This window comes from Schistocerca gregaria, chromosome 2 (assembly GCF_023897955.1).
Source record: "Schistocerca gregaria isolate iqSchGreg1 chromosome 2, iqSchGreg1.2, whole genome shotgun sequence".
In the NCBI taxonomy this organism is placed as follows: Eukaryota; Metazoa; Arthropoda; class Insecta; order Orthoptera; family Acrididae; genus Schistocerca; species Schistocerca gregaria.
Window position 1 is genome coordinate 922,977,220 of NC_064921.1, and position 16,885 is coordinate 922,994,104.

The 16,885-nt window shown below is 42.6% G+C and overlaps 1 protein-coding gene across 1 annotated transcript in view; it reads right to left on the reverse strand.

Annotated features, from left to right (window-relative positions):
• Positions 1-16,885, reverse strand: part of LOC126336052 (glutamate receptor 1-like) — a 146,204-nt gene that overhangs the window by 52,373 nt on the left and 76,946 nt on the right. Inside the window, exon 7 of the mRNA XM_049999532.1 lies at positions 10,763-11,047. Coding sequence (XP_049855489.1) covers positions 10,763-11,047 — 285 coding nt within the window. The remainder of the gene's footprint in view (positions 1-10,762; positions 11,048-16,885) is intronic.

The following is a 16,885-nucleotide window of genomic DNA, read 5'->3' on the forward strand; positions in this document are numbered from 1 at the left end:
TTAGCTTACATTTTTTTTAAACCCACGTCCACCTAGGAGAAACAGTACAGTCTACGTGCGTACGATTTCTTTGTCGATGGAGAGCTCTGGTATTGCTATTAACCACTCTTGACTCAAAGTACTTCGCAGGGAAGTTTTTATACTCTTTACTGTAGAGAAACATCGCTCCGCCTCAGGCTTTGTCATCGCTACTGCAAAAATCAGTTTGAGGAATTTTGTTGTTTCTCAAAGAGACTACCGCAAATAATTTTCAAGCAGGATTAGCAGAAGTGAATCAGCAGCTCTTCCAACATCCGTTCTCAGCTTACTGAATTCAAGGAAGGGATGCATTTCACAAGACCTCTATAGCAACATTTCCGGAAATTAACTTGCGTACGAAATAAACTTTTCAGAATTAAATAAAACTGCAGTGACGACAGGCCCTTTGAAGTCGAAGCGTTCAGCAACATGAGCCGTAATTATATCACACACTTCTTTTGCAGCAATTGTTTTAGAAATTTCATTTCCTGTTTCTATCTCTTCACGGGATACAGCAACTCTGGGAACGTATGAATCACGTCAGTGATGCTACCTCGGTTATCCTGTACGGCTCTTTTGAAATTTTATACCCCTTATTGTACAGTCAGTAGGCTAACTGACCGTACAGTATGTCATCGTGTGACATAATATGACCGAGTGTAGACATCCAAAATTAAAATGCTGCTTGCTCTAATTCCAGGCGCATTCCTCTTGCTTGAGTTACTGCAGTCCTGTGGTTTGCCGAGATGTAGACTCAACTTGCTCCAGGCATTCTGCCAATGACACACAACTTGCACAACTCTTGATTAAAAATTACTTCTCATGATGGCGACATCATTGACTTTTCTGTTTTACAGTGTCAGCTAACACCGCTGTTCACTGTGAAGAACTACGAGAGAAATTTGGAAGCTCATTAAGGCCAGACAAAAGATCTAACGTCCATATTTTGACTCATTTATTGGGATAAAATGATATTCAACTCTTGATCACAACAATGAACAAAATGGGCACGTGTGAAATGCTCTTTCAGAACCGTCTGTACACCTGAAAGACCACCACGTATATCAGCTCCCACATTGCTCTTAGAAATAACTGTGAGTTATCCACAAGGTCTAGTAAAGTTTCTTCAAGCGATTCTGCTAATGTTTTGCATTATGTTCACGAGGGATGAGGAAACTCCAACACGGATCTACAAGTTTACTCTGAGGCAAAACTTATGTGATAACCACGACAAATTGTGGAATTGATGAAATGTCAGCCGTCTCATTTGCAGTGACTGGAAGCAAAATCAGCACCAGGAATTACCTTTCTTATTCACTCGTGATAAACTTGCAGCCTACAAGAAGGTAAATCATTTTGAATATACTTAGGAGGGCCTTCGAAAACAACAGCCTTCCAAACGTGGTGCACTTGGAATTTATAAGACCGCGAAGAATTCCTAAATTTAATGAAACACTGCGTTCGTCATATCTATAAGGTGCGACTAACCACAATTTTTGAGTGTGCATAACGGTTTTCGTATATCTCATTATGTGCCTTGCAATTGACCGCCTGTAAACACTGACCAGTTGTTGTTTAATATCATGTAGCACTAAAAGAATGTGGTCTAGCTGTGCAGTTTTATCTGATTGAGACCACTAATGTCATTAACTTCTGTGATAAATGTCCAAGATTGTCAACACTTCTTAGCATCCACGTCGCTTCACACCCAGCGTTTTGTTTTTCAGACAACGAACATGGAAAAGCGTACAGTTGGTTTCTAATATCACAGTCACATATACAATCAACTTTCCTGTACATGTCTGGTCCGAAAATTCTTACAATTTCTTTATTTTTGTTTTATTAGTTTTCTTAACTAAGTTGATATCTAGCGTCAGTGGTTCCCCACTTGGGGGTAACTATCCCATGAGGAGTAAAATGAAATTTTCTGAGGGTTAATAATTAAACGATTCTGTTCTGCTTCAGTCATGAAAATAAATAATTTCCAAAAGTTCATTAGTATTGTCACAATTTTGTAAGACTCTAGTATTGATTATATAAGTTATCAATAACTACTTTTTCTCAATTAGTAGGATTAAAGCGAAGGAGGTTCCTTACATAGTCCACGTACTACACACAAACATTGTGATTTCTCCCGTACATCGTTGATGATAAAAGTATGATATATACGTAACAAATGCTAAATATCTCAAGAAAATGCCTTCTCCAGATTGCAGATACTAACGGTAGTAGTCCAGAAATTGCTTCGTTACTCGCATCCAAATAGATAAATGAATTAACTGATAGCACGACACAGGAATAACTACATAATAGCTACTAGAGTGCTGCACAATATATTATATTATTACTATTACTGTTTCTGGCTGTTGTCAGACACAAAGCATTGTCTGAAGTCTTCCAGTTGCTGCTCGTACAGAAGTAAGGAGAGCAGTTATCGAGTGAGTTACGAAAAACAACTGTGGCGCACACATTTTAACTTGGTTGATGTTAAATGGGGTGTCAGTATGCAGGTCAGGTAAGTGTGGCAATGGAGAGGAGTAATGCTGGGGAAGTATGTTTTGTAAGATGTGTCTACACTCACTGAGGATAGTTAGCTTTCTTACCTGAGAAGCAGTTGTGAGTAGCACTTACGATGCACAACGAATTCCTTCGTCACACACACACACACACACACACACACACACACACACACACACACACACACACACTACCTCATAGGCAAACACACAAGCACACACCCACCCACCCACCCACCCTCTCACCCACACACACACACACACACACACACACACACACACACACACACACACACACACACACATACAATAAATATCATTCATCTTTCATAATTTTAAAAGTAAAGTTGCTCCTAGAAAAGTTTTTCATTCTACATTTACTTAGAACAGGTACTAAAGTAGGTGATAGTTTGAGGGACGGGGCAACATACCGCGGTGGGGGAGGGAGGGGAGTGAAGACGGGTAGGATGGGCGCGGGTGTACTATCTAATGCCTAATTGCATAACTCCACTCAGAGGTAATAGTGTAAGGAACGTTTGTAACCAGTGTCCTAGATCTTCCATAGGAAGCTTATTTTCAAGCGGAATGGTAGAGAAATTAGTTTTCCTAAGTCTCTAATATGACACGTATTACCTTCACACTATAGACACTACAGACCTGAGGACTCACATCTTCAAAATCACCCTTCCGCATGGGAAACTGTACAATCTGGCCACAGTGTTGGTAACGCGAATGCAAGAAACAATAGATATCTTCTACCTATCGTTACAAGCTCGACTCTTGCTGTTATTCCAATTTCAGGCATAGAGTAGTGGAGACATGAAACAGATCAAAACCTGTTGTTTGTAAGTCATTTTTGGGAAACAGCTGAGGAGGAAGAGTAATCCCAGCGCTTTCGCGAGGTTTTGACAGGGGGAGGGGAAGCGGAGGCTTTGGCAGGTACTCTGTGGAATGTTGCTTCAGTGCTCGGCATAGGGGAAACCAAGGAGTTTAGAATGTAGGGAGACGCCTACGCAACGTATTCAGCTGGGACTATACAAAAATTTTGGTGATGCTGTTAGTTCTGTGCATTAACTGTTTCAGTGAACCTTGTTGCTCTATCTTGAGGCAGCACACTCCTTTCTCTATGACGCCAAGTCCATCCCGCCTGGAAAAGCCAAACAACAGTCACTACAAGACAAAATCACGTGCTGCTTATTAATCGCGCATGTATTTCACCTCTGCTATATACATTCCATGTTGCAGTATACGACGTCAACAAAGTTCACAATACCTATTTGCCTTGTCAGTTTCTGCTTTACAAGTCACGTCATGACCACTGTCTTGCCCGGTGATGTTCTGTCGCGCGCAGTGAATGTCCGAGGTGGAACGTCGCTTAACAGCCCCTACCAGCAAATGTCTCAGTACGCTAGAATCCAATTGTTCATCACTCCTGCCTTGCAGATACCATGCGTCCACTTTTGCTCCGTCGACATGCGCAAAAAAAATAATAAAAAAAAAATTCCCGTACAATATGCGGTTCGAAACAAACACGTACTTACTAAAATAACAAAATGTTTGCTCAAGGTCACGACTATCCTTCGCCACTTACAAATACAGAGAGCATAACGCATCACTTTCCCAAAGTGGTATGATTCCCCTCAGTCCTTACGCCGAAATAGTGAAGCCTGCCTCCACCATACTGGTGACTCGTGACGGAGTCGTCATATTGCAGTGCTGCTCTTCATACTCACTTAAAACAGGAATACAACGTTCAGCTGTTTTGATGAGTACATCATGATCAATGAGTGAAAATCAGATTTAAAATTTTTCAGCTACTTCATGATGAGTATTCATCGACAAAATCATATTGTTTCAAACTACGTAGTCAAAACTGTCGGTCAGTTCAAAACATTAACTGTAAGAGGGTAAGTTAACGCAGAGGTTTAAGGTAGAAACACGTTTCTAAGACTCACCAAGATGGCGGACAGGCTTCAATTGACGTCCGTGCCTGGCATAGATAAATCCGTCTCCCCCATATTGTAAACTACTTTTGAGAAATCTTCTACGCCTATCCCTTCTCCGACCCTCGACAGCGGACTCATTGCTGTAATTCGTTCTTTGGGGGCGCAGGATTGGATTCTGCACACATGTCGAGCCAAGCATGTAAGATCTGACCGGCAATTTCTAACATGAATGCAGACCTTAGTGGGGAGCTTTATACATGTACACATTACATGTAACGGGTGTAAGTGCAGGTACTTTTATGTGTTGTAACTTAAAATGTACATACATCAGAGTGTTGGTTGTTTTTCCTCTGTGTCGGACAGTCTTCACACAAACACGTCACAAACTTTATGACCTGGTATTATCTGCCAGGTCGTAACTGCACCACTAAGTGGACTGGTGTTGAAGTGTTGACACATAGTTGCCAAACGCATAGTCCATTCTCACAGGCGTTGTTAGCACAGATTTACCGTTTTGCGTCCACGTGTCCGTACGTCAAGACCTGACCTTCTGCCCAGGTAAGGTAAGCATTATCGGCTTGCTCTTGCCACACATAGTTGGACATACTAACTGAAAACATAGGCCTTGTAATTCATATAACTATTAGTCTGAAAATGACGTTAAAACTAATGTAATGTTGTTCACTACATTGTTCTCATTCACCCATTGCACCTTGTTTTACTAAGTGATTATCTGTCACAGAGGCAGGAGACAACATTATCTTACGTTTAAAATCTCTATACATTGCAAAATTTTCTTAGATGCGAATCTTTCCACGTGGATTCATTGCTACAATGTACCTTAGTTAGAACAGCTACTTTCCTGGCGACTTATTCCTGAAACATTAAATATCTAACGTTTTGCACATTTTCGGTAATTTTTCCCTAGTCTTAAAGAACTGTTCCTTTTTAACATTTAACTACTGCCTGGCGCGACGTACAAGGCCACCTGCTGGGGTTGGATGCATGTGACACGAAAGGGAATCTGCGTGCGTAAGGAGTGGCGGAATGTAAAGTTATGCCCGTTGTACGACAGATACTCGACCAGAAGGAAGCTGCCTGTTTTGACGGTAACAATTAGCGAGAACAGTAGTTGCAAGGATTTCCCCACAAAGTTTCTGACAGCATACTGGAACCTGACCGCACAGGCAAGTGCAAATTTGAGCATATTTTGGGGACAGTAGGCGCCACAGTCACGCGAAACGATGACAATATACACTGCTCACGCTGTCGTTCTGGTGGGATGCTTGGGTGAGAAACTGACAGATGAGGAATGGTGTAACTAGATGCTCTCACATTTTGTAGTTCATGTACGAAGTGTACTCCTCGGTGCACAGCCGAGAGAGCAATTCGTCGATATTTTAAGGTCTCTGGACGACAATGAGGAGCAGGAGAAACAAAGGACACCACTCGCTAATGCAGGACAGTAAATAGGGCGTCACAAGAGTTTGTTCGGCGCAGTGACGGGCAGAACTGGCACAATAACGGACGAAGAAAAGAAGAAGGGAATAGGCGAGAGCGATATAGACGCCATGCTCCACACCAGGGAGATCAGGGGAGGAAGGAAGTGCCAGACCACGAACGTCAAGTGAATTTCATGCAGGCGTCGCATAACGAGAGAGGCCGTGAGACTGAAGGAGGTTCTTGAGATTTCATTTTACAGAGGGCACACTGTCAACTTCACACAGATGTTGAGTCCTTAATGCGCGCTGTTGAAGAAGGGCAAGAAATGGAGCTTGAGAAACGAGGAGGAAAATGCTATCGAGAAGATTAAGTTAGCGCTACGTGACGGTATTTGTTTGGTACACCCTGACTTCTTGGAACCTCTCCAACTCCTCACAGACGCAAGTGCGCAAGGCATTGGGGAATGTCTACAGCAAGAAAGCAAACATGGAGATACGCACATTGTAGCTACATGCATCCAGAAGCTACTGGGTGCAGAGACACGGTGTTTCATACCAAACTATAAATGATGGCCATTGTCTAGGTGACAAAACTGTTTAGGAGCTACCTGCTAGGCCGGAAAACTTGTTTATATAAGGAACATCATCTTCTAATATTCCTAAGCACCGCCAGATACAAGAGTAACAGAATGATGCCGTGGCGCTGTCGATTCAGGAATATGATCTGGATATTGCTTATTGCTGAGGTACACACAACAAAGTTGCCGACTGGTGAATCCTAAATGTTTCGCGGGAGGACAACAAAGAACACGCCGAGCGAGTAAGTAATAAGTGTGTAGTGGCAATGTTAAGGCAGCTGAAAATATAGACGGAGTTAGTCACACCACACTATCAGAAGCCAGAAATACGAGGATTAAAGGACTTTCTGCTGAGCGGTGTTGGTGAAGAGAATGCTCGAATGAGAAATACTCCTCTACTGTCCACTGTTGAGTGAACGGTACGTTTCTGGGGGAATGTGAAAGAACGAAGGTGGAGAATTTGGCTTCCGGATTCACTTTTGGTGTATTTAATCGATCGTTGTCATCAGCATCTTGGCCACTGCGGGGCGACGAAATTGTATGAGACAATCGCCAAGGAGTGGAAACATGCCGTGCTCAGACGGAAGGTTGCAGAAATAGAAATACGATATGTGTCAGTGTGTAAACCATCCGAGTATGATTGCTCGAGGTGCAATGCATGTCATGATACCAGAAGCACCAAATGATCTGCTGTATGTTAATCATTACCTCCCTTTGCCGGAAGGACGCATTTACTAAGCATGTCAGGCTCTACGCCACAAACCGCACCACAACGAAAAGCTGTGTAAGAATTCTGACGAAAGGTTATGTGCGCGTGTGCGGTACGCCCAAGAAAATTCTCCCAGACCTTGTTACAAACACATTTCCGAGACTGAAGGCAGTATTACAAAAGCAAGGGATCAAAGTGACATTCTCCTCTATTAGAAACCCTCAATCCAATCGCGCCGAATGATACATGCACCAGCTGGGAGTGTTCTTTAGGATATTGTTTTATGAATGACACAATGTCTTGGTCCAGTGCCGTCGGAAGACAGAGTGGTACTTCAGTGGAGCCGTGAATTGCAGTATGGGATACAGACCAATAGACCTACAGTTCCAGAAACTTGAGAAGTTAGAGGCTGACGGGTTCGTCAAACCTCCGACGGGAGGAGAAACAGAAACACGCCAGCAACACGTCAATTGGGCCCGAGAGTTCGTGATGGAGAGGGCGACGAAAAGAATGGAATAGGGGGAAGAGAAAAAAGGAAGAAGACTTATGACATCGGGAACGGAGTCTTCGTAAGACTGCATAGGCTGTCGGATGCCGAAGAGAAAAAGAAAGGAAGTTTTTCCACCTGAGCGAGGGCTCATACTCGGTGCGACAGGTAGCAGCACCGAATGCTTACAAAATTTATGATGACGCCTTTGAGGTTGGGGGATTTTTAACGACCATGAGCCAGAGAGTACAGGACACGACTTCGAAAACTGTAGATGACTGTTAACAACACTTGCCGCTTTGTAAATCAATTTTCTGTTGTAGTAATTAGTACGTATTTATTGCGCTTAGATAGTTATTTTTGTGTGTGCCTGGCGTGTGGGACACTTGGTGTGAATTTGGAGAGGAGATATGACAGTTGCATGTGTGAGTGCCTGGTTTCTGTGCGCTGTCGCGAAGGGCAACGCGCGAGTCTGAGAGGAACCGCCCCCATTCAACAGCATGATACTTCCCGTAAGGCGGGATTGTCATGCAGCTCACAGAAGCGCATTGCCGTTTCCACGAACGTCACTTCTTGTTTGTTTGTTGTACATTCTAAATTCTAATTCTGTGTGATGGATCCATGTTTCATCGTCTCACCATGCGCGGTGTTCAATGTAGTCACCTTAGCGTAAACGGTGAAAACCAAACATGCATTAGTATTTATAAGACTTCTGTCGCGGCACGCAGAGGCGCCCCAAAGATATCTAGCAGTTGCTGAAGGACTCTTTTTCTTTTCCAAAGCGGTCCATGAAAGGTGGACTGCAGAAGGTCAGGGCTATTCCACTTGTTACAATTTAAGGGTAGGTTAAAATCATTCGCGTGTACAATGTTACGTACAAGCAAAATTTCTTTTTATATTGTTGACATTCGAGTTCGTTTGCACGGCTCGCACTGTTCACACTATGAAACTTAGTAAATGAAGCCAGTTTGCATGTGAGAGGTTCAGGGTATGCAAAATTATTTTGTTTTTTGGCTGACGACCGAGTCCATTCATGGGGCTCGCGCAGCTGACACTATGAAACCTAACAAATAAGGAGACCTCCTAATCATCGATGATGGGTAGATTACACATTACGACTGTACGTTCTGCTGCAGAAAAGAAGGTATCTGTTTTCGGGTAAGAGAACATATGCAATTTTAATAAGAACTTTAAGTGGTTACCCATCCAATACTACCCAGCTTGGCCCATAGCAGTCCAATTATGTATGTTGTTTTGCATGACCAAGTGTTTGACCGAGCACCCATTTCGTATTTATTTTATAGAGCTCTTTGATGAAGAATACTGCTCCGTGAGTAGTGCAGTTGCCAATGCTGGAGCAGTAGTACCCATCACTTGTATCAGTGATGCTCTTAAATACATTCCCCAGACTTTAGACGGTAAAAAAATCTGCCTTTAATGAATTTATTAATAATTTGGACATATCTTTTGAATTAGTACGTGAATCTGACCGTCCAATATTGTTAAAATTCGTAAAAATATGTTTTGAGGGTCCTACATGATAGGACAACTGTGGACACCAGTGGATAACTTCCAAGGTAATATCGGGGGATGCAGAGAGTAAAAACTGTAGTGTAAGGCAGAGACTGGAATACATCAAGCAAATGATTGAAGATGAAGGTTGCGAATGCTACTCTGAGATGAAAAGGTTGACACAGGTAATGAAATCTTGGTGGGCCGCATCGACATCACCACTATATTATAATAAACGCATACTCAGTTACAAATTTTTTTAAGTTTACACAGTTTACAGAATTATTAGGCAAGGAGTATTTGTAGTACTTTAATAATCAACTGAACAATCTTACATTGCCATAATAAGGGCATCTTTATTTGAAAAGCCAATGTAATTAAATTTACACACTGAAACGTATAATTACTTACAGGCCTAACGTAGAGAATTATTCATATTTTGTTTGCAAAATTATTATTTAAACATTTATGTAGAAACAAGTCAGCTGAATGCTAAAACTTACACTTTTTAAATACATATGCCACATAAGAAAGCGTATTACGTGGCTACTCTTGAAACTATTGAGGATACACATTAACAGTGTAATTAAAACCATCACCCTTGCCAGCGGCTGGACTCGAACACCAAGAGGTCCGTTATATATTACTTTCGTATTTATATGGAGACAGATTTGTGAGTGTTTCCGTCATAATTGTTTTATAACGGAAATAAACTCTGATCCTTTCTTCTTTTCCATTATTGTCAGTTTATACCCAATGTTACACTCTCTTAATAAAACCAGTGTGTAGGAGGTGTATGGAACAATGTTACGGCGTCACTGAAACATAGAATGCTGTTGCAATATAGTTGTTACGTTTTGCAGAACAGCTTCACAAGCAACCAGCTAATGACAGATAAAGGCACTGCTGTATACGAGTGACAAACGGCGCCTAAGAACCACAGTCATCTGATACTCCATGCTCTATGGTAAGGAGGCGAACTAGGCCGAATTTTTGGCGTCAAAATATTTCTTTTCGCTAACAGATTACAACGGTTACAAACAGAGAAAACTCTCGTTAAGAATCGTTACCAATACCAGCTTTGCAAACTAACCATGTGCGATCTACGAAGAAAGGAAAGGGAAGTAAGTCCCGTAGATCGTGCGTGTATGTATGTGTATGTGTGTGTGTGTGTGTGTGTGTGTGTGTGTGTGCGCGCGTCAGTCATTAGAATTTTCGTATACCGAAGTAGTCGTTATTAGGCAATTATATTAATAGCTACTAAGTAATTTCTGTTTACTGCAGAATTTAACGGCTATGTCATCCAGTCAGAAAAATTTCATCGGCGCTACAACTAAAGCAGTGATATTCAGTCGTGACAAGTGAGACAATATCAAAAATGATTTTAAATGTAGTGCGCCGACGGACACCACATCAATTGCAAAATACGTTAGGCATGTCAATATGTACTAACTCCAGGCAAGAACTTCTGATGAACAGGAACATTTTCTTTTATTAACATTTAATATCTGTGACCCATCTTGCTCGCAGGCGTCGGCTGTATAGTAGACTAACTGACGGAGCTCCTTTCTCGACCGGGCCTTCTGTGGGGTGCGCCCTCTGCTTTACTTTCGTGGTGGTGAAGCCCTTCAGCTGTGCGACGACGGCGTTTTTGCGGTGAATGGCTATTTCTACCAGGAGGACAACCAGCGACAAGAAGAGTCCGAGGATCAACAGACCGAACTCTCCCTGTACGTGGGTCAGCTGCAGCTTGATGGGGCCGTCCGGAGACTGGGCGTAAGAGCGCATCCCTATCTGTGCAGCCAGCTGCACTCTCGGCACCAACCACTTGCGAGCCACCTGGAAAGGAACGTACACAGCACATGTGAGCGTGGGATTCCCGAGCTATTGTCGACAAAACGTAACTGGCTTTGTAGATGCATCATGAGCTATAGCGTTTAAGCCGGTTCTGGAAATTTGTGCTAAGTTCCTATGGGACGTAACTGCTGAGGTTTTATCGGTAGCTAGGGTTAAAAACTACCTAACTTAAACTTACGCTAAGGACAACACACACTACCATGTCCGAGGGAGGACTCAAGCCACTGATGAGGCGGGGGGGGGGGGGGGGGGAGGGCGAACCGTGGCAAGCCGCCCAAGGCCGCACGGCTAAGCCAGTTGAATACCGAGCCCTGCATCGAACGGGCGTCAAGAAAGAGGTTCTCGATGCGCTGCACACGATTTTCGTTTGTGTGGTCAGTGAGCTGAGGACATTTGTCGTAGTGTATCGATATCGAGACGCAGTTCCTTATTTTTGGCTCTAAGATGTTGCCCAGCGAGCGCAGCTACCTCTGGCGTGGCTTGAGGGCTGCCTTGCTGGATACGCAAGGGCAGTATGACAGCCTGATGAAGGTGGTAACCAGTGAAGCAACGAAGCGGATAGGAGGCCTTTTGTCGCCACTCATCTGGCGTAAATTGGGAAGGATGTGCAGGGGTTACGTTGAACTGTATTTGGCTAGCAGTGCCCACGAACCACAGGAGTGCCGACGAACCACAGGAGTGGATTCTTAAAAACCTGTCGGGTGTCGCAGGTGTGTACTGGAATTTCATGCTCCGGTTCTGTTTATTGGTACTGAAGTCCGGGGCCCCCATGGAATTTGCAGGCTGAATTATATGAGCAAGAATTCGTATTAAAGAGGTCTCTTAAATATTTTAATTATACACACCGTGTGATCAAAAGTATCCGAATCGAAAAATATACAGTTTTTATATGAGGTGCATTATGCTGTCACCTACTGCCAGGTACTCGATATGAGCGACCTCAGTAGTCATTAGACATCGTGAGGGGGAGGAATGGGGAACTCCGCGGAACTCATGGACTGCAAACGTGGTCAGGTGATTGGGTGCCACTTGTGTCATACGACTGTACGCGAGATTCCCACACTTCTCAACATCCCTCGGTCCACTGTTTCTGATATGATAGTGAAGTGAAAACGTTAGGGCACATGTACAGGACAAACGTATACAGGTCGACCTCGTCTGTTGACTGACAGAGACCGCCGACAGTTGAACATGGTCGCCAGTGTGTTGTAAGAGGTCCACGACTAAGGAATTTGTTGCTAGCGCACTCGAGCAGATGTACTTTCGATGGATTGCTCACGCACTGCCTGCGATTTATACGCCATAAAAGAATCTGAGACCAGAGAGCAGTCTTGTATGCAGTAGGAACTGTGTTGCAGTAGGAGTAAGTAGTAGCCAGCAGTCTGGTGTATAGAGTTGGCTGGGCCGGTCGTGTGAGAAATGGCGTTGCCTGAGCGTTGTAGTATAAGGTAAAAGCAGCCTCGTGCATACGTAGTATTGTTATAACACTTGTTTTTGTCTTCAGTCCTGAGACTGGTTTGATGCAGCTCTCCATGTTACTCTATCCTCTGCAAGCTTCTCCCAGTACCTACTGCAACCTACATCCTTTTGAAACTGCTTAGCGTATTCATCTCTTGATCTCCCTCTAAGAGTTTTACCCTCCACGCTGCCCTCCAGTACTAAAATGGTGATCCCTTGATGTCTCAAACATGTCCTAGCAACCGATCCCTTCTTCTAGTCAAGTTGTGCCACAAACTTCTCTTCTCGCCAATCCTATTCAATGAGGAGGTGTTGAATAGGATTGGGGAGAAGATCACATAACTAATGAGGAGGTATTGAATGGGATTCTTATATCAGGTCCCAAGTAAATGTTTTTTTAAAAAATCTCTTAATAATAATGTTTCCTATAAAAATTTACTTTTGACTATCATTCATTTCAATTTAAAGAATTTACTAGTGTCTCCAATCGATGGTCATCCCGATTATTGTAAAGAAAAATCAGTTGTTTCTTCTATACATGATAAACATATCGGCCAGCATTGCACTGGGCTGTGCCAGAAAAATTTCATATAGGAGCAGATATATATGCGTTGTCCGGAAACCGTATTGAGGGAAGAATTTTCAATTTATTCAAAATGATCTTTCAGTGCCATGACGCAGCACTGCTGACGTCCAGAATTTACCAGTTTAAATTCACAGTCAATTATTGAAAGGTTATAAGTGTGCATAATTTGTTATTGGGAGATTTTTTTTTTGTCATCAGTCTACTGACTGGTTTGATGCGGCCCGCCACGAATTCCTTTCCTGTGCTAACCTCTTCATCTCAGAGTAGCACTTGCAACCTTCGTCCTCAATTATTTCTTGATGTATTCCAATCTCTGTCTTCCTTTACAGTTTTTGCCCTCTACAGCTCCCCCTAGTACCATGGAAGTCATTCCCTCATGTCTTAGCAGATGTCCTATCATCCTGTCCCTTCTCCTTATCAGTGTTTTCCGCATATTCCTTTCCTCTCCGATTCTGCGTAGAACCTCCTCATTTCTTACCTTATCAGTCCATCTAATTTTCAACATTCGTCTATAGCACCGCATCTCAAATGCTTCGATTCTCTTCTGTTCCGGTTTTCCCACAATCCATGTTTCACTACCATACAATGCTGTACTCCAGACGTACATCCTCAGAAATTTATTCCTCAAATTAAGGCCGGTATTTGATATTAGTAGACTTCTCTTGGCCAGAAATGCCTTTTTTGCCATAGCGAGTCTGCTTTTGATGTCCTCCTTGCTCCGTCCGTCATTGATTATTTTACTGCCTAGGTAGCAGAATTCCTTAGCTTCATTGACTTCGTGACCATCAATCCTGATGTTAAGTTTCTCGCTGTTCTCATTTCTACTACTTCTCATTACCTTCGTCTTCTCCGATTTATTCTCAAACCATACTGTGTACTCATTAGACTATTCATTCCGTTCAGCAGATCATTTAATTCTTCTTCACTTTCACTCAGGATTGCAATGTCATCAGCGAATTGTATCATTGATATCCTTTCACCTTGTATTTTAATTCCACTCCTGAACCTTTCTTTTATTTCCATCATTGCTTCCTCGATGTACAGATTGAAGAGTAGGGGCGAAAGGCTACTGCCCTGTCTTATTCCCTTCTTAATACCAGCACTTCGTTCTTGATCGTCCACCATTATTTTCCCTCTTGGTTGTTGTAAATATTGTATATGACCCGTCTCTCCCTATAGCTTACCCCAACTTTTTTCAGTTTGTAGAACAGCTTGCACCATTTTATATTGTCGAACGCTTTTTCCAGGTCGACAAATCCTAAGAACGTGTCTTGATTTTTCTTTAGCCTTGCTTCCATTATTAGCCGTAACATCAGCATTGCCTCTCTCGTGCCTTTACTTTTCCTAAAGCAAAACTGATCGTCAGCTAGGGCATTCTGAATTTTCTTTTCCATTCTTCTGTATATTATTCTTGTAAGCAGCTTCGATGCATGAGCTTTTAGGCTGATTGTGCGATAATTCTCGCACTTGTCAGCTCTTGCCGTCTTCGGAATTGTGTGGATGATGCTTTTCCGAAAGTCAGATAGTATGTCGCCAGACTCACATATTCTACACACCAACGTGAATAGTCGTTTCGTTGCCACTTCCCCTAATGATTTTAGAAATTCTGATGGAATGTTATCTATCCCTTCTGCCTTATTTGACCGTAAGTCCTCCAAATTCCGATTCTAATACTGGATCCCCTATCTCTTCTAAATCGACTCCTGTTTCTTCTTCTATCACATTCGACAAATCCTCATCCTCATAGAGGCTTTCAATGTATTCTTTCTACCTACCTGATCTCTCCTCTGCATTTAACATTGGAATTCCCGTTGCACTCTTAATGTTACCACCGTTGCTTTTAATGTCACCAAAACTGTTTTGACTTTCCTGTATGCTGAGTCTGTCCTTCCGACAATCATATCTTTTTCGATGTCTTCACATTTTTCCTGCAGCCATTTCCTCTTAGCTTCCCTGCACTTCCTATTTATTTCATTCCTCAGCGACTTGTATTTCTGTATTCCTGATTTTCCCGGAACATGTTTGTACTTCCTCCTTTCGTCAATCAACTGAAGTATTTCTTCTGTTACCCATGGTTTCTTCGCAGCTACCTTCTTTGTACCTATGTTTTCCTTCCCAATTTCTGTGATGGCCCTTTTTAGAGACGTCCATTCCTCTTCAACTGTGTTGCCTACTGCGCTATTCCTTATTGCTGTATGTATAGCGTTAGAGAACTTCAAACGTATCTCGTCATTCCTTAGAACTTCCGTATCCCACTTCTTAGCGTATTGATTCTTACTGACTAATGTCTTGAACTTCAGCCTACTCTTCATCACTACTATATTGTGATCTGAGTCTATATCGGCTCCTGGGTACGCCTTACATTCCAGTCGCCCATGACTATTAATTTTTCGTCCCCCTTTACATACTGCATTACCCTTTCAATATCCTCAAACACTTTCTCTACCTCTTCATCTTCAGCTTGCGACGTCGGCATGAATACCTGAACTATCGTTGTCAGTGTGGGTCTGCTGTCGATTCTGATTAGAACAACCCGGTCACTGAACTGTCCACAGTAAGAGACCCTCTGCCCTACCTTCCTATTCATAACGAATCCTACACCTGTTATACCATTTTCTGCTGCTGTTGATATTACCCGATACTCATCTGACCAGAAATCCTTGTCTTCCTTCCACTTCACTTGACTGACCCCTACTGTATCTAGATTGAGCCTTTGCATTTACCTTTTCAGATTTTCTAGTTTTCCTATTACGTTCAAGCTTCTGACATTCCACGCCCCGACTCGTAGAGAATTACCCTTTCGTTGATTATTCAATCTTTTTCTCATGGTAAACTCCCCCTTGGCAGTCCTCTCCCGGAGATCCGAATGGGGGACTATTCCGGAATCCTTTGCCAATGGAGAGATCATCATGACACTTCTTCAACTACAGGCCACATGTCCTGTGGGTACACGTTACGTGTTTTTAATGCAGTGGTTTCCATTGCCTTCTGCATCCTCATGTCGTTGATCATTGCTGATTCTTCCGCCTTTAGGGGCAATTTCCCACCCCTAGGACAAGAGAGTGCCTTGAAACTCTATCCGCTCCTCCGCCCTCTTTGACAAGGCCGTTGGCAGAATGAAGCTGACTTCTTAAGCCGGAAGTCTTCGGCCGCCAATGCTGATTATTTATCAAAATTTAGGCAGTAGCGGGGATCGAACCCGGGACCGAAGACATTTTGATTATGAATCAAAGACGCTACCCCTTTTTTCCTTTTTTTTTCTTTTTATATTTCGACCGAGACTCGAACTCGGGATGTTTGCCTTTCGCGGGCAAGTGCTCTACCATCTTTTTTATTTTTTAAATTTTTTTTGTTTTTTTAGGAAGGGAAAATAAACATGTGCTCCGATTTGTAATGAAAATAGAATGAACATAGAATATATGAGTTCTAGGCTGCCGTTGCGCAATATAAGAAAAGAAAGGAAATGTCTTCTTGAGGTGCACAAAAGACTATTACATCATTGTTGAAAGGAAAGTTGCTCCGCTGCTCTGCGAGAGAAGGAAAATATTGAGAGGAAAATGGGAAAGAAAAAAAATGCATTCTGCATTGGTGAGCATCTGAATAGTATCTTAAAATTCCGGCAAGAACTAAAGTCCCAGGAAGCAAATAGGCTTCATACATACAGGCAACCTCTACTATCCAAATATTGTATTTGAAGCATTTAACAGTTAATTATGATTTTCAGCATATTTCCAAATATCCTCCTGTAGTCACAATGTTGGCTTATTTTAAAGTGT